The 13,484-nt window shown below is 55.6% G+C and overlaps 1 protein-coding gene across 1 annotated transcript; it reads left to right on the top strand.

Annotated features, from left to right (window-relative positions):
• The first annotated feature begins 2,882 nt into the window (after nt 1-2,882).
• SSC4D (scavenger receptor cysteine rich family member with 4 domains) lies at nt 2,883-12,213 on the top strand. Its single transcript, XM_050981882.1, has 10 exons — nt 2,883-3,000; nt 5,831-5,866; nt 7,022-7,327; nt 8,248-8,319; nt 8,614-8,928; nt 9,667-9,747; nt 9,990-10,067; nt 10,781-11,092; nt 11,406-11,483; nt 11,897-12,213. The coding sequence occupies exons 1-10, from the start codon at nt 2,883-2,885 to the stop codon at nt 12,211-12,213; spliced, it is 1,713 nt and encodes a 570-aa protein (XP_050837839.1).
• Nucleotides 12,214-13,484: the final 1,271 nt, after the last annotated feature.

The following is a 13,484-nucleotide window of genomic DNA, read 5'->3' as shown; positions in this document are numbered from 1 at the left end:
CTGTGATTCCTCCTGAAGTTGTTTGAATAGTCAAAAAATTGGAAGAAGTGATAAAGAGAGAACTGGGGTTCACTCCAGCTGTGGCCAAGGGGTACAAAGGGGACCAAAAGGGATGAAAGGACCTGTGGGGTCCTGTGTCCAGGTGGGAGGAGGGAGTTTTCACTGAGGGCAAAGGGCTGGCTGCTTTTGGGGTGAAAGCAGAGACTTTTTGTGCCCCATGTTCAAGCCCTGATCCTCCCCTGTGGGTTTTGTACCATCCCTGGTGGTCAGTGCTTGTGCAGCATGGGGGTGAGGGAGGATTTGCTGCTTTTCCAGCAGGTCCATGGTGGGGGGTGGCTTCACAGGACACCTGACAGCCTGAAAACCTTGGTGTGAAGGGACTTCCATAAACCCACACTGAGCAATTCTTTAAATCATAGAATCATCACAAAATTACAGAGAACTTTGGGTTGGAAGGGACCTTAAAGCTCATCCCATTCCACCCACCTGCAGGACACCTTCCACTATCCCAGGTTTCTCCAAACCCTGTCCAACCTGGCCTTGGACACTTCCAGGGATGGGGCAGCCACGGCTTCTCTGAGTGATATTAAAAGGGATGCTGGGTTTTGCTACAGTGCCATAATAATGACTAATTATGGCTTAAAAGCAGATTTTAATCTGTGGGGATTCTGAAAGAGCCCCAACACCCCTGGTTTTAAGGAAGGGGGTTGAGTTTTCAGCTGAATCTTGAGCGTTGGGGTGAGGATTGAGAAGCAGCTGGAAAAGCACAGAGGGAGAAGGAAAGTTGGGTTTTCCCTCGGGGGGGTCAGCCGTGGCATTAACACAGCACCGCAGTGGTTAATGCCCGCTGCCACCCTGCGAGGGAGCAGGAACGCGCTGGCTCCGGCACAAAAGTGGCCGGCGATGACAAGGATGACAACGATGACAGCGTCCCCGCGGGCAGGACGCGCGGCCGGGGTTTGGCCGGGCCGGGCCGGCGGAGGGGCCATCTGTCAGCCCTGCCCCGCTGCACACAGGGGAGGGCCCGAGGGACAAAAGGCGACATTATTCCGTGCTTCAGGAGGGATGAATGGAGTATTGAAAGCCACCACCTCAGCGAGTAGATTGGTTTTCAGTCCCCATCACTGAGCTTTCTGTCTGTCTGTCTGCTGGTGAGTCTCCTCCAGGGGCTTGGGCAGCAGGAGCAGAGATGGGGAGATGGAACGGGGCTGTGTCCCACCCAGCTGGGCTCCTTCCTGCACCTACACCACCTCTTGCTGGGGCACAGAAAACCCTTTGGTCCACCATCATCTCTCCCTGGTGAAGGCAACGAGGTCCAAGCTTTGGTCTGGAGGCTCTGGAGCCCCCCAGTGTTGTGATGTTCTCAGGGGTCACAGGATGAGGGAGGAGATGAGAATGTTGAGTCCATGTTTCAGAAGGCTGATTTATTATTTTACGATATATATTATATTAAAAGAAAGGATTTCATCAGAAGGCTTGAAAGGAATGATAATAAAATCTTGTGACTGCTCACAGCCTCGACACAGGTGGCTGTCATTGGTAATCAAGTAAAAACAATTTCACAGGCTGGGTAAACAATTCTCCAAAGCAGCAAAATATGGAGAAGCTGAAGCTTCTCAGCTTCCCAGGAGAAAAGATCCTAACGAAAGGATTTTTCATAAAATCTGTCTGGAGGGATCTTGGCTGGGCTGGGTGGACACCAGCACACGGTCCCACCTGGGAGCTCTTCTCATGCCATGACTCCACATGGGACAACCAGGAGCAGCAAAAGGCTGGATGAGGGGTTTCCATGCAAAGGATTAGTCAGTCACTGATTTTAATGTGGATTTCAAGGACCTTTCCCAGGTTTCTGACCACCAGCAGGTGCCTGAAGTGGCAGCAGTCATTGTGCATCCCTTCAGGAGCTGGTGTGGGCTGCAGGGATTAATTTTAGGGCTCAGCTGAGCTATATTGTAAATCAAAGGGGACTCCAATGAGGGGAGAGAGAATGATGCATCTGACTCCATGGATATCAGAAAGTTAATTAATTACTTTATTATACTATACTATATATATTTCATCTAAACCGAATCTGCCAAGCTCTCAACCCTGCACACAACTGCTCTGAATCTTATGACTGTCAGCCAAGTCCTCACACACACACACACACACACACTTGGGCCTGATAGGCCAAGGAAACAAAACCCCATCACTTTGGGTAAACAATCTCCATATTGCATTCTGCTTTTGCACAAACACAGGCACAGCAAGTGATAAGAATTATGCTTTCCCTTTCTCTGAGGTTCAGAAAATGCGAATCTCAGAAATCCTTGGGAAGAATTGTGCCTTGCTTTTCTCTGTGAAGAGAAATGTGGTGACAGAGTAAGCCTGACAGCTTGGCTTTGGAGCCGGTGTGCAGGAGCATCCTCCCGGTGGCGGGAGCATCCTCACCATGGCGGGAGCATCCTCACGATGGCACTGCTCCCCAGCTCACGCTGCCAGCCCGGCCGCTGGGAGCGCAGGGATGCGGGTCTGGGCTCCCAGAGGAGTCCAGGACCAGCATCCATCCCCCTCCCAGAGAGCCTGCGAGTGAGACAGAGCTGGAAGTCCACCCCTTGGCAGTGAGCAGTAAATGAGGGGGATATGGGATCTTAAGATACCGAATCTCTTCCTCATTTTCTGCTGACATTCCCTGTTGCTGAGTTTTAAGATTGCTTGTTCTCAATTAATCCAGTTTTTCATGTGTCTTCTGGTCACTGCTCCTGGAAATACTGAGGAGGGGCAGGTCCTGCATGGCCCTCGGTGACCACAGGCTCTCCTGGCCACCACCACTAACACTGCTGTGTGCCTGTTTCAGGGAATTGTCCTCTGGAAAATCGCCTGCAGGAGGGCTGACAGCAGCAATGACACTCGGTCCCTGTCCGGACACCCGGCAGGGCACAAGGAGACGGGACACCGAGGTGCTGCCACTCTCCTTGATGCCAGCCACACTCCTCATCCTCCTCGTCCTCAGCCCCACCGGTGAGCTCCTGCCTGGGGCGGTGGGAGGGGTTTTAGGCACCGTGATCCTTCCCCATCAGATTTGTGAGCAGATTTTCTCCAGGCACAGGATTATTGTGGTGTCCCCTACAGCGCTGAGCGTGCACAGCGTTGGGGGAGCTAATTCAGCTTTTATGTCCCACCGTGACCTGGCTGTGATGGCAAGCCCAGCTGGCAGGACAGGCAGGGGAATGGTGACAGAGCAGTTCTGGGCTCCCATGGGAGCAGGCAGCAGCCACGGGGAGATGCTGATGGCCAGGGGATGCTCCTGGAGCGGCTCGCCAGGACCTGTGGGACCAGTCCTCGAGTGGAACGAGAACCATCCCCTGAGAACAACGGGCTCTACTCACTCCTGGCAGGCACTGTGCAGCCAGGAAGCGTTTCAATAGACCTGGGAAAAGCCATTCCCGCTCTGGAAGGCGAGTCCACACGAGTGCTGTGGCAGCGAGGCGATCCCAGTGTGACTCTCCCCGTGTCATGACAGCCGGGCGGTGGGGAACCCATTCCTGCCTCAACAACCCCGGCCAAGGCACAGCCAGCAGGAAAACTGGGAATTCAGATGTACTCAGACACCCTAACTGAGTTAAATCGGGTTTTACCTTCCCACCCCCTCAGCTGGTGCTTCCCTTCCCCCTCGGGATGCTGTGGCAGCATCCGTGCTCACACTCCTGGTGTGGGGACCCTGCTGGGACCCTGGTGGCGCTGTCGCTGTCCCCTCCTGGTTCTCTTCATTAATGGGCACAGATTAGTCGCTAATGAAGGGCCATTTGTCCTCCCGTTTGGTGGTTTTGTCGAGCAGCGGTGTTTACTGGAGCAGTTTCCCTTTTTCTTTTGGCTTTGTGAAGCTGGATCAGAGAAACATGGAGGGCTCTATCTCCTCTCAAAAACACAGCTCCTTATTATTGTAGACACACCAGGCATATTCTTTTCAGATCTCTCCTGACTTTGCTGGAGGATCCTCTTAAATGAATATTTCAGAGCTTTGATTTTGACTCAAAGGGAGATGAATATTTATCAATGTCCTTTTTATCCACTGCTTTTTTGGCACTGGAGTGGACTAGGTGTTAAAAATCAATACAAGCCAGGATCAAACACTCTTCCTAGAAACCCACACATCTCCCCACTTTTGGTGCAGGGGTGAGCTGAATTACCTCTAGCCTGTTGTCCAGCCCATGGGGCTGCTCTATCCTTCCCTGTCCTCTCCTGCAGAGTCTCTCTGCCCCTGTGGTCTCACCTGTTTAATCCCCAGTTCTTGCTGGGATCACAGCATCCCTTTCCATGCCTGGTCCAGCTGGGTAGGGCAGGAGCACTGACCATGCTGGAGCTCCCTGGCTGCTGATGTTCACCCCAGCATCCCTGCTAAGTCATGGATGCAGCCAGACACTTGCCTTATTCTCCTTTCTCCTGGGGCTTCTAGGTCTTTCTTTGACAGCCCTGATTTCTGGCTGACTTAATGGTCTCCCAGGCAACATCCTAGCAAGGAAAAGGGAGGTGGGTTCATTTTCTCCACTGTCCCCCCAGGCTCACACTGCTTCTCAGGGCAGTGACATCCACCCCCAGAGCAGCTGGGACTGACCTTCCCCTCACTGCTCGTGGGCTGAGAGGGAAGCAGGACAGGGCTGGTCCGAGGCAGTGGGAGGAAAAGAGGCCACAGAGGCACCTCAGGTGTTGATCAGCTCTTGGGTGCTGTAATTAGCATGGAGACATCACAGAATCATGGAATGGTTTGGGTTGGAGGAGGCCTTAAAATTTATCTCATTCCAAACCCCCTGCCATGAGCAGTGACACTTTCTAATAGGTTTGGAAGGATTTTGGAAGGTGTCACCCATGGGAGAGGGGTGTGCAGCCAGAGCCTCAAGCCCAGGATGCCTCAGATGCCTGAGGAGATCTGTGCTGGGCTCCAGCATCAGACAAGTGCTTGAGGACTGGGATGTCTACCAGGTCCAGGTGCCCATGCCCATCCACCATCCCCCAGGCCATCAGGATCATGTTGCTGTGACCTCCTGGACAAGCTGGAGCTCAGTGATCCATTCCAGGGAGGATCTAACATCACTCAGCAGTGGGGCTGAGAGGGATTTTGTGCCCAAATAATGCCCAGCAGTGGGAGGGGGGTCCAGAGATGAGGACACATCCTGCATCCTTCATCCTCCCTCTGGATGAGGTTTGTTCACCCCCTAAGGTGGCTGCACCCTATCAGCAGGTGTGTTGGTACTTACATGTAATTATGGAGCTTCCAAAAAGTGGATTTTGTTGGGGAAATAAAATTAAAAATCAATTAAAATGCACACAGGGTGCAGCATCTTCCATCAAGAGATCTCCAGTGGGTTTCTCAAGCTGGGCAGGATTGATCTTCCTTGTTCCCATCTCACCACCCAAGTTTTCCATGGGGGTGATGGGGCAGGAGGATGCAGGAGCTGCCCAGGGCACACAACAAGGCAGCAATGGGGCCAGGGATGGACAAAATGTCCCCAAGACCTGGCCCAAGACAGGATACACCTGGAGTGGCTTCTGCTACCCATTGGGCTCATCAGGGTCACACATGTCACCTTGTGCTTCACAGTCCCATCAGAGTCACAGTCACCCATGTGCTGCCTCAGTTTCCCCACCTATGGAGTAGATGAAGTGATGCCCTGAGGAGGGGGGTTCATTTTTCCCCCTACAAACTCCAGGATTTTGCAGGAAAGGGAAGGATCCGAGGGCTGCTGGGTCTTGCCAGTCCCCACCACCCCCATCCCATCCCTCCTGCCATCACTCTCCAAGCAGCACCTCCTCCTCTCTGGGAAGAGCTGATCCTTCCTCTTCTCCCTTGCAGGCACCACCTCTGAGCCCGAGATGTTGCCATTCCCAGGTGAGATTCTTCTCTGAAAGTCACTTTTCTCCAGGAAGTTTTGTAGTTGAAAAATGCATTTGAAGGTAAAAGAAGGGATTTGGGGAATTCAAAAAAGGAAAGATATTGGTTTGGAACAAAAAGCGGCAAGAAGAAGCTGAACTTCTTTTACAGAAAGGAAATAAAGATTCTTTATAATCCCTTTTCTGCTAATTATCCTGAGAGGAGAATTTTTCTGCCTCCTGCTGAGTCCCTGTCCCTGTGCCATGCATCACACACAAGTAAATAATTCCCTTGATGTAGCAGACCCTGGGCACTTCCATGCCTGCTCCCCACTGCCAGCAGGCTGAGAGATCATCTCCATCCCACCAGCTCCCATGTGGGACCAGCTCTGGATGCATTCTTTGAGGCTAATAAGAATTTGCTAATTGCATCTTGTCACTCGTCACCTGTTGTAAGCCAACCTGTGGTGCCACGTGTCTGCTTTTCCCTTCAACTTTGGGGTTTGCCCACTAGCAGGGGAGATGATGGGAGCACCACAGAGCCACAGAATGGTTTGGGTTGGAAGGGACCTTCAAAACCATCTCACTCTACCCCTGCCACGGGCAGGAACACCTTCCACGAGGCCAGGCTGCCCAAAGCCCCATCCAGCCTGGCCTTGGTGATGGTGCATCTCGTTCCTGGGCTGAGATGAGCTGTGTCTCCACAGCCACTGCTGCCAGCAGATGGAGGGGAGCCCGTGTCCCACCAGCAGGTGGGCAGCACCAAGCCAACAACTGCATTGTGTAGTGGGACAGAATATAAAAAATGAAAATAGTGTAGAAAGTAATCTTACCCCCAAGGAGCTGCAGCTGGGTCAATTATCAAAGATCAGGAGCAGGCCTGACTTGAACAGGCCATAGCTGTGACCAGTGAGAAGAAGAGTGCTATAAGAGTGGGGTGGGTGGGTGAGAGGGGAGCTGGAGTCAGCTGGCTGCTTTGTGGAGAAGAAAGAGTCAGTGCTCTGAGCATGAGAAACACCAAGGAGGTGTGAAACTCTTGCAATAGGAGACAACAGTCTGGAACCCCTGCAATAAGAAGGGGCAGGACTTTACCTGAGGAGCAGGAGATTGGTGTAGATTTGCTCCCCACGAGGAGGCTGCCTGCTGAGGGAGCTCTCTGTTGCCCTCCTCCCAGAGATCCGCCTGGCCAACGGGCCCAGCCGCTGCCAGGGCCGGCTGGAGATCCTCTACAACGGCTCCTGGGGCACCGTGTGTGACGATGACTGGGACATGGTGGATGCCAACGTGGTGTGTCGCCAGCTGGGCTGCGGCCGTGCCATCACCCTGCCGGCCGCCATGACCTTCGGCCAGGGCTCCGGGCCCATCTTCCTGGACAACGTGGACTGCAAGGGCTCGGAGGCAGCCCTGAGCGAGTGCTGGAGCCACGGCTGGGGCATCCACAACTGCTACCACTATGAGGATGTGGCTGTTGTGTGCAATGGTAACGAGGGTGGGCTCCTGGGGGGCAAGGAGAGCGTGGGGTTCCTGTGGAGTGCAAGGCTTGGGGGCTGCAGGGGCCGTGGTGGAGCCCAAAAGTCTTATCTCAGAGCCTGGTTCTCTGACCTGGGTCAGACAAACATCCTCTGCATTCTCCTCTCACGCCTCTCCTCAATCCAGGTCACCTCCCAGCTCCACAGGATGGTGCTCCAGAAGGTGACCAGCCTGCTTTGTGTTCCTTGTCACTCCCAGATCAGGGACTTTGTGCCCTCTCCAGCACGATCCCTGGGGAACGAGCACATGCCCACTCACGCTCCTGCCTCTGAGTCACTTGCTGCCCAACTGCTCTTTCCCCTTTTGACTTGTGTTTCTTTAAACTGCTGAGCTTTTCAGTAGGAGATGTTCCTAAAGGTGAGAAAAGCAGTGGAAAGTGTTTGAACTTGGCAAGTGAAAGTGGAGCGGCTCTGAGACGACCCTTATGTACCCCACACACGTTCCTCCCTCGCTGTGCAAGGTTTGCTCATCAGCCAGGCATCAGTGAGCCGTGAAAGTGAGGCTCTGCAGACCTGGAGCAGCTGTTCTGTGAATCCCCACGTTCTGCAGAAAAGGAGGGCATGCTGGGTTGGTGGTAGGGTGCACTGACAGCAACCACAGAACAGAGGTTGTGGATTGAGCAGGAAAATAAATCGTGGCATTGTTGGGGAGGAGAGGTGGAAGGAGTGAGAAAGGAGGTGGGGAGCTGGGTCTGAGGGCAGAAGAGAGGCTGGAGGCATTGGCAGAGAGCTCTGGTGCAGCTGCAAACCCCTCTGTTTTCAGCTGGGTCTGGTTTGGTACAGACCCTCCTGGAGCAGTGGGGGTGGGAGGGATCCCTCCATCTTCCAGGTGGAGCAGCAGCAGGTGCTACCTCTCCTCTTCCCTTTGCAGAGTTCTCACCCACACAAGTCAGCGAAGGACCGACCACCAGGACCCTCACAGCCTCGGTACAGGATGGGGAAAGTAAGTGCTCAGCCTGCAGGGGGGGACATCCTGCCTGAGGGCAGTGTCCCCTCCTGTCACCTGCTGTCCCTCTTGAAGCCTCTCTGAGTGTCAGACCCCCAAACCCCATCATTGTGCTGGCCATGGCCACATCCTACCCCAGAAGCTCCCAAGGTTCCCAAGCCCCATTGCTCTAAACCTTCATCCCTTCCCTCTCTTTCTCACTGATTTCCTTTGCCACCACGGGCACGGTGGCAGCGTTGTGCCGCGTTCAGGGACACCACATCCCTCTCACCTCACCCTGCCACCCTCCAGGTGATGGCAGCATCCGCCTGGTGAGCGGCCCCGACACCTGCCAGGGCAGGGTGGAGATCTTCTACCGCGGGAGCTGGGGCACCGTCTGCGACGACGACTGGGGCCTGAGCGATGCCAGCGTGGTCTGCAAGCAGCTGGGCTGTGGGCAAGCCCTGGATTACAAGAGCAATGCCTACTTTGGCTATGGAACAGGGCGTATCCTCCTGGACAACGTCAACTGCGATGGCAGCGAGCCTTTCCTGTCTGCCTGCTACAGCCTGGGCTGGGGCATCCATAACTGCGGCCACCACGAGGATGCTGGGGTCATCTGTGCAGGTACTGGGCAGGGCACTGCCCTCAGGGTGGGAAAAACCAGGGACATCCTGTTCTCCAAGCAGAAATGGCCTCGGAGAGATGCTGAGATGCCCAAGGCTGGGCAGGGGCTGGGCTCTGCTCTGTGGGAGCGTCCTTGTTCCTTATCCACCCTCAGCATGGTACTCTGGAGGTGCAACCCCACTCCAAGAGCCCAGAGCACAGCCAGGGTGGTGATTTGCAAAATGCATCTCCCATCCTGCCAGGGAAATGCATCTGCCATCCTGCCACTTCCCTGTGCCATTTCCCTGCTCTGCTGGCTGGAAAATGAGCTGCCTGTGTCCGGAAGGAGCGAGCGGCTGCCAGGGGCCGGGCACGGTGCCAGGCCCAGCCTGCCTCCCCTTCCCCTCCTGAAATGATCTATTCCTGCCATCCTCCACTGATTATTGTTTATAATCTTAATAATCCCCCTGAATTCCCTCATTATCATGGCTAATGACGGGAGCAGTGAGTGCCAGTGCTTTCCCTTTCTCATTATTAATGGACAAAGGGGAAAATAAAGGACAAAAGGGACAATTTTTTCAGTCTGGTCCTTTCCTGCCTAAACATCCCCATCCCCTCTGGCACCTCCTCTGGTCACAGAGTCGATGGCACCACCATGCCCAGACCTTGCTCTGAGGAGCAGGGGAAAATGAAGCATAAATGGTAATGAATACTGATGAATCTCCCAGGTGTCACCTCTGTCCCTCTGTGTCACCACAGGACTGGACACATCCACCATCACATCATTCACCACCTCGGTGGCCCTGGACTCTGAGGAGACACTCACAGCCACGGCCACAGGTAGGAGGCTGGCAGTCACTCATCTGGGGGGGAAGCTGTGCCCTCTGTGTCCTCTTGTGACCCAGCCTGGCCACCCTGGGGTTCTGCCATGCGTGGGTGACACTCAAAGGTGACACTGCCCATGGCAGGGTGTGGGCGGGGGGCAGCCATGGTGGTGGTGGTCACTGGCACTGACTGAAACAGGGGCAGTGGGTGCTGGGTCTGGAGCCCTCAACGCCCACATGTCCCCATGCTTGTCCCAGCAGTGACAGACAGCAGGGACCAGCCCTCCCAGGCCACTGAGGTGGTCACCACCACTCTCCTGACCATCGAGCAGGAAAGTAAGTGTGCAGCTGCTGCTAGTCCTGTATGGGGCTCCACATCCCTGGGGGAGTCACTCCACATCCCCAGGGCTCCTCCCATGTCCCCAAAGGTCACCCCATGTTCCAAGTGCTCAATCCATTCCCCAGGAATCATCTCACATCCCCAGGGTTTGCTCCATGCTCACAGGGTGCTCACCACATGACACTCAGGGGTTCATCCCACATCTCCAGGGAGTGCTTCACGCTCACAGCCCTCACCCCACGCTGCTTGGGAGTCACCCCACATACCCAGTGTCACCCCTCATCACCAGGACTCACCCTGTGTGGTGTGCCCAGGAGCTCAGCTGACATCCCCACAGTCACCCTGAGCTCTCCAGATGTTACCCCATAACCCAGAGACTCACCCCATGAATCTCTCATGCCCACAGGGGATTGCCCCACACCCCCAGGGGGTTGTACCCATGTCCCCAGACGTTACCACATATGCCAGAGACTCACCCCATGAGTCCCTCATGCCCACAGGGGATTGTACCCATGTCCCCAGAGGTTGTCCCATACCCCAGAGACTCACCCCATGCCCACAGGGGATTGCCCCACACCCCCAGGGGGTTGCACCCACATCTCCAGGGGTTACCCCAGAAACCGGGGGCTCACCCCACTCCCTTGGAGGGTCAGCAGGGGATACCGGACCCCCTGTGGAGCCCTGGTCCCCCCGGCGTCGTGGCACGCAGGTGGCGGCTTGCGGCTGGCGAACGGCAACGGGAGCTGCCGCGGGCGGGTGGAGGTGCGGCACCGCGGCACCTGGGGCACCGTCTGCGACGACGACTGGGACTTCCCCGACGCCCAGGTGGTTTGCCGGCAGCTGGGCTGCGGCACCGCCCTCGCCGCCACCGTGCTCGGCTCCTTCGGCTACGGCAGCGGGCCCGTGCTGCTGGATAACGTGGGCTGCGGCGGCGGCGAGGCGCGCCTGGCCGACTGCTTCCACCTGGGCTGGGGACAGCACAATTGCGGCCACCATGAGGATGCCGGCGTCATCTGCCGAGGTGAGAGGGGGAGGTGGGATTGGAGGTCTCCGATGAAGCCCAGCTAGGTGGGAAAGTCAAGGGGAGAATGGATTTTGGCAGCGCTCAAGCTGGCTGTGGGAAATGGGGTTCCCCAAATGGGGTTGGGGGTGAAGAATGAGCAGTGGCAGTTGGTGGCATGGTGTGGGTGATGGCTGGAGTGTGGTTCCCCCCTTGTGCAGAGTGGCTGCACATCCCACCCCACATCCCTGCAGCCATCCCACGTCACTGCTGGGGGGCTCTGACCTGACCCTGTCCCTTCAGTCCTTTTCCCACCTCTCCTCCACTGCACCAGGTGCTGATGACACTGAAGACCATTTCCAAGAGGCCACTGCTACAACCACCACATTGGCCCCAACTCATCCCAAGGATGGTAGGTACTGGGGTGCCACCTGGGGATGCTCCAAGCTGGCACAGGGTGGAAAAAGAAATGGCTCAGGCAGAGGCATGAGATCTGGCAATGCCTGGAGCAGCCCACGGGAGGGGGATAAACTGATGACACTGTTAAGTTATGGCCTCTCCTGGTGCCCCCAAGGCTGGTTCAGCAGAGGTGATGGACCACTGAGTGATGGACCTCAGGGTGGGGAGAGCAGGTGATGCACCGAAGGGGCAGAGCTGGGAACAGAGGTGATTGTTCCATGATGCTCTGAGGGTCACCCCCTGCTCCTGGCTGTGCAGAGGCAGTGGGGGAGCTCTGGGCTGACCCCAGGGCGGGCAGAGAGAGTGGGATACACTGCTGGGGTGGGCACAGGCAGGGGCTGCCTCACCCTCCTGCCCCCCCCCCAGGATCCCTGCGCCTGGTGAACGGCAGCCACCGGTGCGAGGGGCGCGTGGAAATGTTCCACCTGTCCCAGTGGGGCACCGTGTGTGACGACGCCTGGGACCTGCGGGATGCCAAGGTGGTGTGCAGGCAGCTGGGCTGTGGGCACGCCCTGGCAGCCTGGGGGGAGGCACGCTATGGCCAAGGCACCGGTTACATCTTCCTGGACAACCTCAAGTGCAAGGGCCACGAGCCCTCGCTGCTGCGCTGCTCCCACATCCGCTGGGACGTCCACAACTGCGACCACTCCGAGGATGCCGGTGCTGTCTGTGACATCCTATGACCCTCCCGCAGGTAAGGGGGGACAGGGATGCTGTAAGGAGCTGGTGACAATGCCACAGAGAGGGGCTGAACCCTTGGTGTTGGTCTGGACACGCTCCCTGCATTGGATGTTTGGGGTCTGAGAATGGAAGGCTGAAGGAGCACAAATGGGCAAGGGGAAGTGGAGGAGGCTTTAATTATTTTGTCATGTTCTGGAATAGCCTCTGGCTGGGTGCTGGTGTGGGGCTCAGGAGCTCTGCTGCCCGGGAATGGGATGTTTGGGGTCTGAGAATGGGAGGAGTTGGGTAAGGACTGGGTTCTCAGCTCCTGAAATAGTGGCTGAAGCTTTCCCCCTGCCATACCCACCCCCAGACTGCCCTTGGAAAAACAAAACTGCTTCTGGTGTGAAATCTGGTTGGTTTCAGCCCTTTCTTTTAAGAGAGGAGGAAAGAAAAATTGATTTTCTGCTGTGAAAATGATGTTAAATTATACTCAGAAAATGTAAAAAGGGGGCTGAAATCACACCAGGATGCTCCAGTGGCTCTGCAGTGAGTTACTGTTGTTCTGCAATTTGCTTTGCAAGCCCTCCAGCAATCCCAATACCAGCTTTTTCTTCCCATTTTGGCATCAGAAATACCAATTCCTCCCCCATTCCCATGCAGCAGAAATGCAGGCATTGGATCTCACGCCATCTGCAATCCTTGTGCCTGTTTCACCTGTTCCTTTTGCAAACACTGGGGGGTTCAGGAGAGCTCAGATGAGATTTCCCTTCCTGGGGGGCTTCAGCACAGCCAGTCCATGCCCAAAAATTCTCCTGGGGAATGGGAAAGGATGGGGATACCCTGCAGTCCCCCCATCCTTCTCCAGCCTGTGCCATACAGACGTGCTGGCTTTGGCTGCTCTGCCCCAAAAGCTCCATGCTCCGAGGTGCCCAGGGCAGGCAGGGAGCTGGCAGGCAGGACACAAGCAGATGGAAAACCATAGGGAAGACCCCAAATCCCTTCTCAGAGAAAAGAAAGGGACCCAGGAGGCTGCAGCTTCCCCAGTGTCTTGCCTTTGGGGTATAAAGGCTGTTTTCCTCCCAGCTCAGGTGGAAAGACCCAGCCTGCAGCACCAGTCACCTTCACCACCAAGTGTTTGATTCCTACTGGGACATTGGGAAAATGACTTCCATGTTCTCATGGATGGGGTTCAAGGGTGTGAAAGGGCTCCTACAGTGGCACAGAGATCACTCTGTTTGTGCAATACTGTTGTTGATAAGAGACTGTGCATATTCCTGGGTTGGGTTTTTTT

Source organism: Serinus canaria, chromosome 19 (assembly GCF_022539315.1).
Source record: "Serinus canaria isolate serCan28SL12 chromosome 19, serCan2020, whole genome shotgun sequence".
NCBI classification, from domain to species: domain Eukaryota; kingdom Metazoa; phylum Chordata; class Aves; order Passeriformes; family Fringillidae; genus Serinus; species Serinus canaria.
This window is presented reverse-complemented; position numbering and strand designations above follow the sequence as displayed.

Excerpts from the sequence above, each read along its gene's own strand:
- SSC4D (XM_050981882.1), top strand. The coding sequence starts at position 2,883 with ATGACACTCGGTCCCTGTCCGGACACCCGGCAGGGCACAAGGAGACGG. Across the intron at positions 3,001-5,830 it reads CCTCGTCCTCAGCCCCACCG|GCACCACCTCTGAGCCCGAG; the intron begins GTGAGCTCCTGC and ends TCTCCCTTGCAG. Across the intron at positions 5,867-7,021 it reads CGAGATGTTGCCATTCCCAG|AGATCCGCCTGGCCAACGGG; the intron begins GTGAGATTCTTC and ends CCCTCCTCCCAG.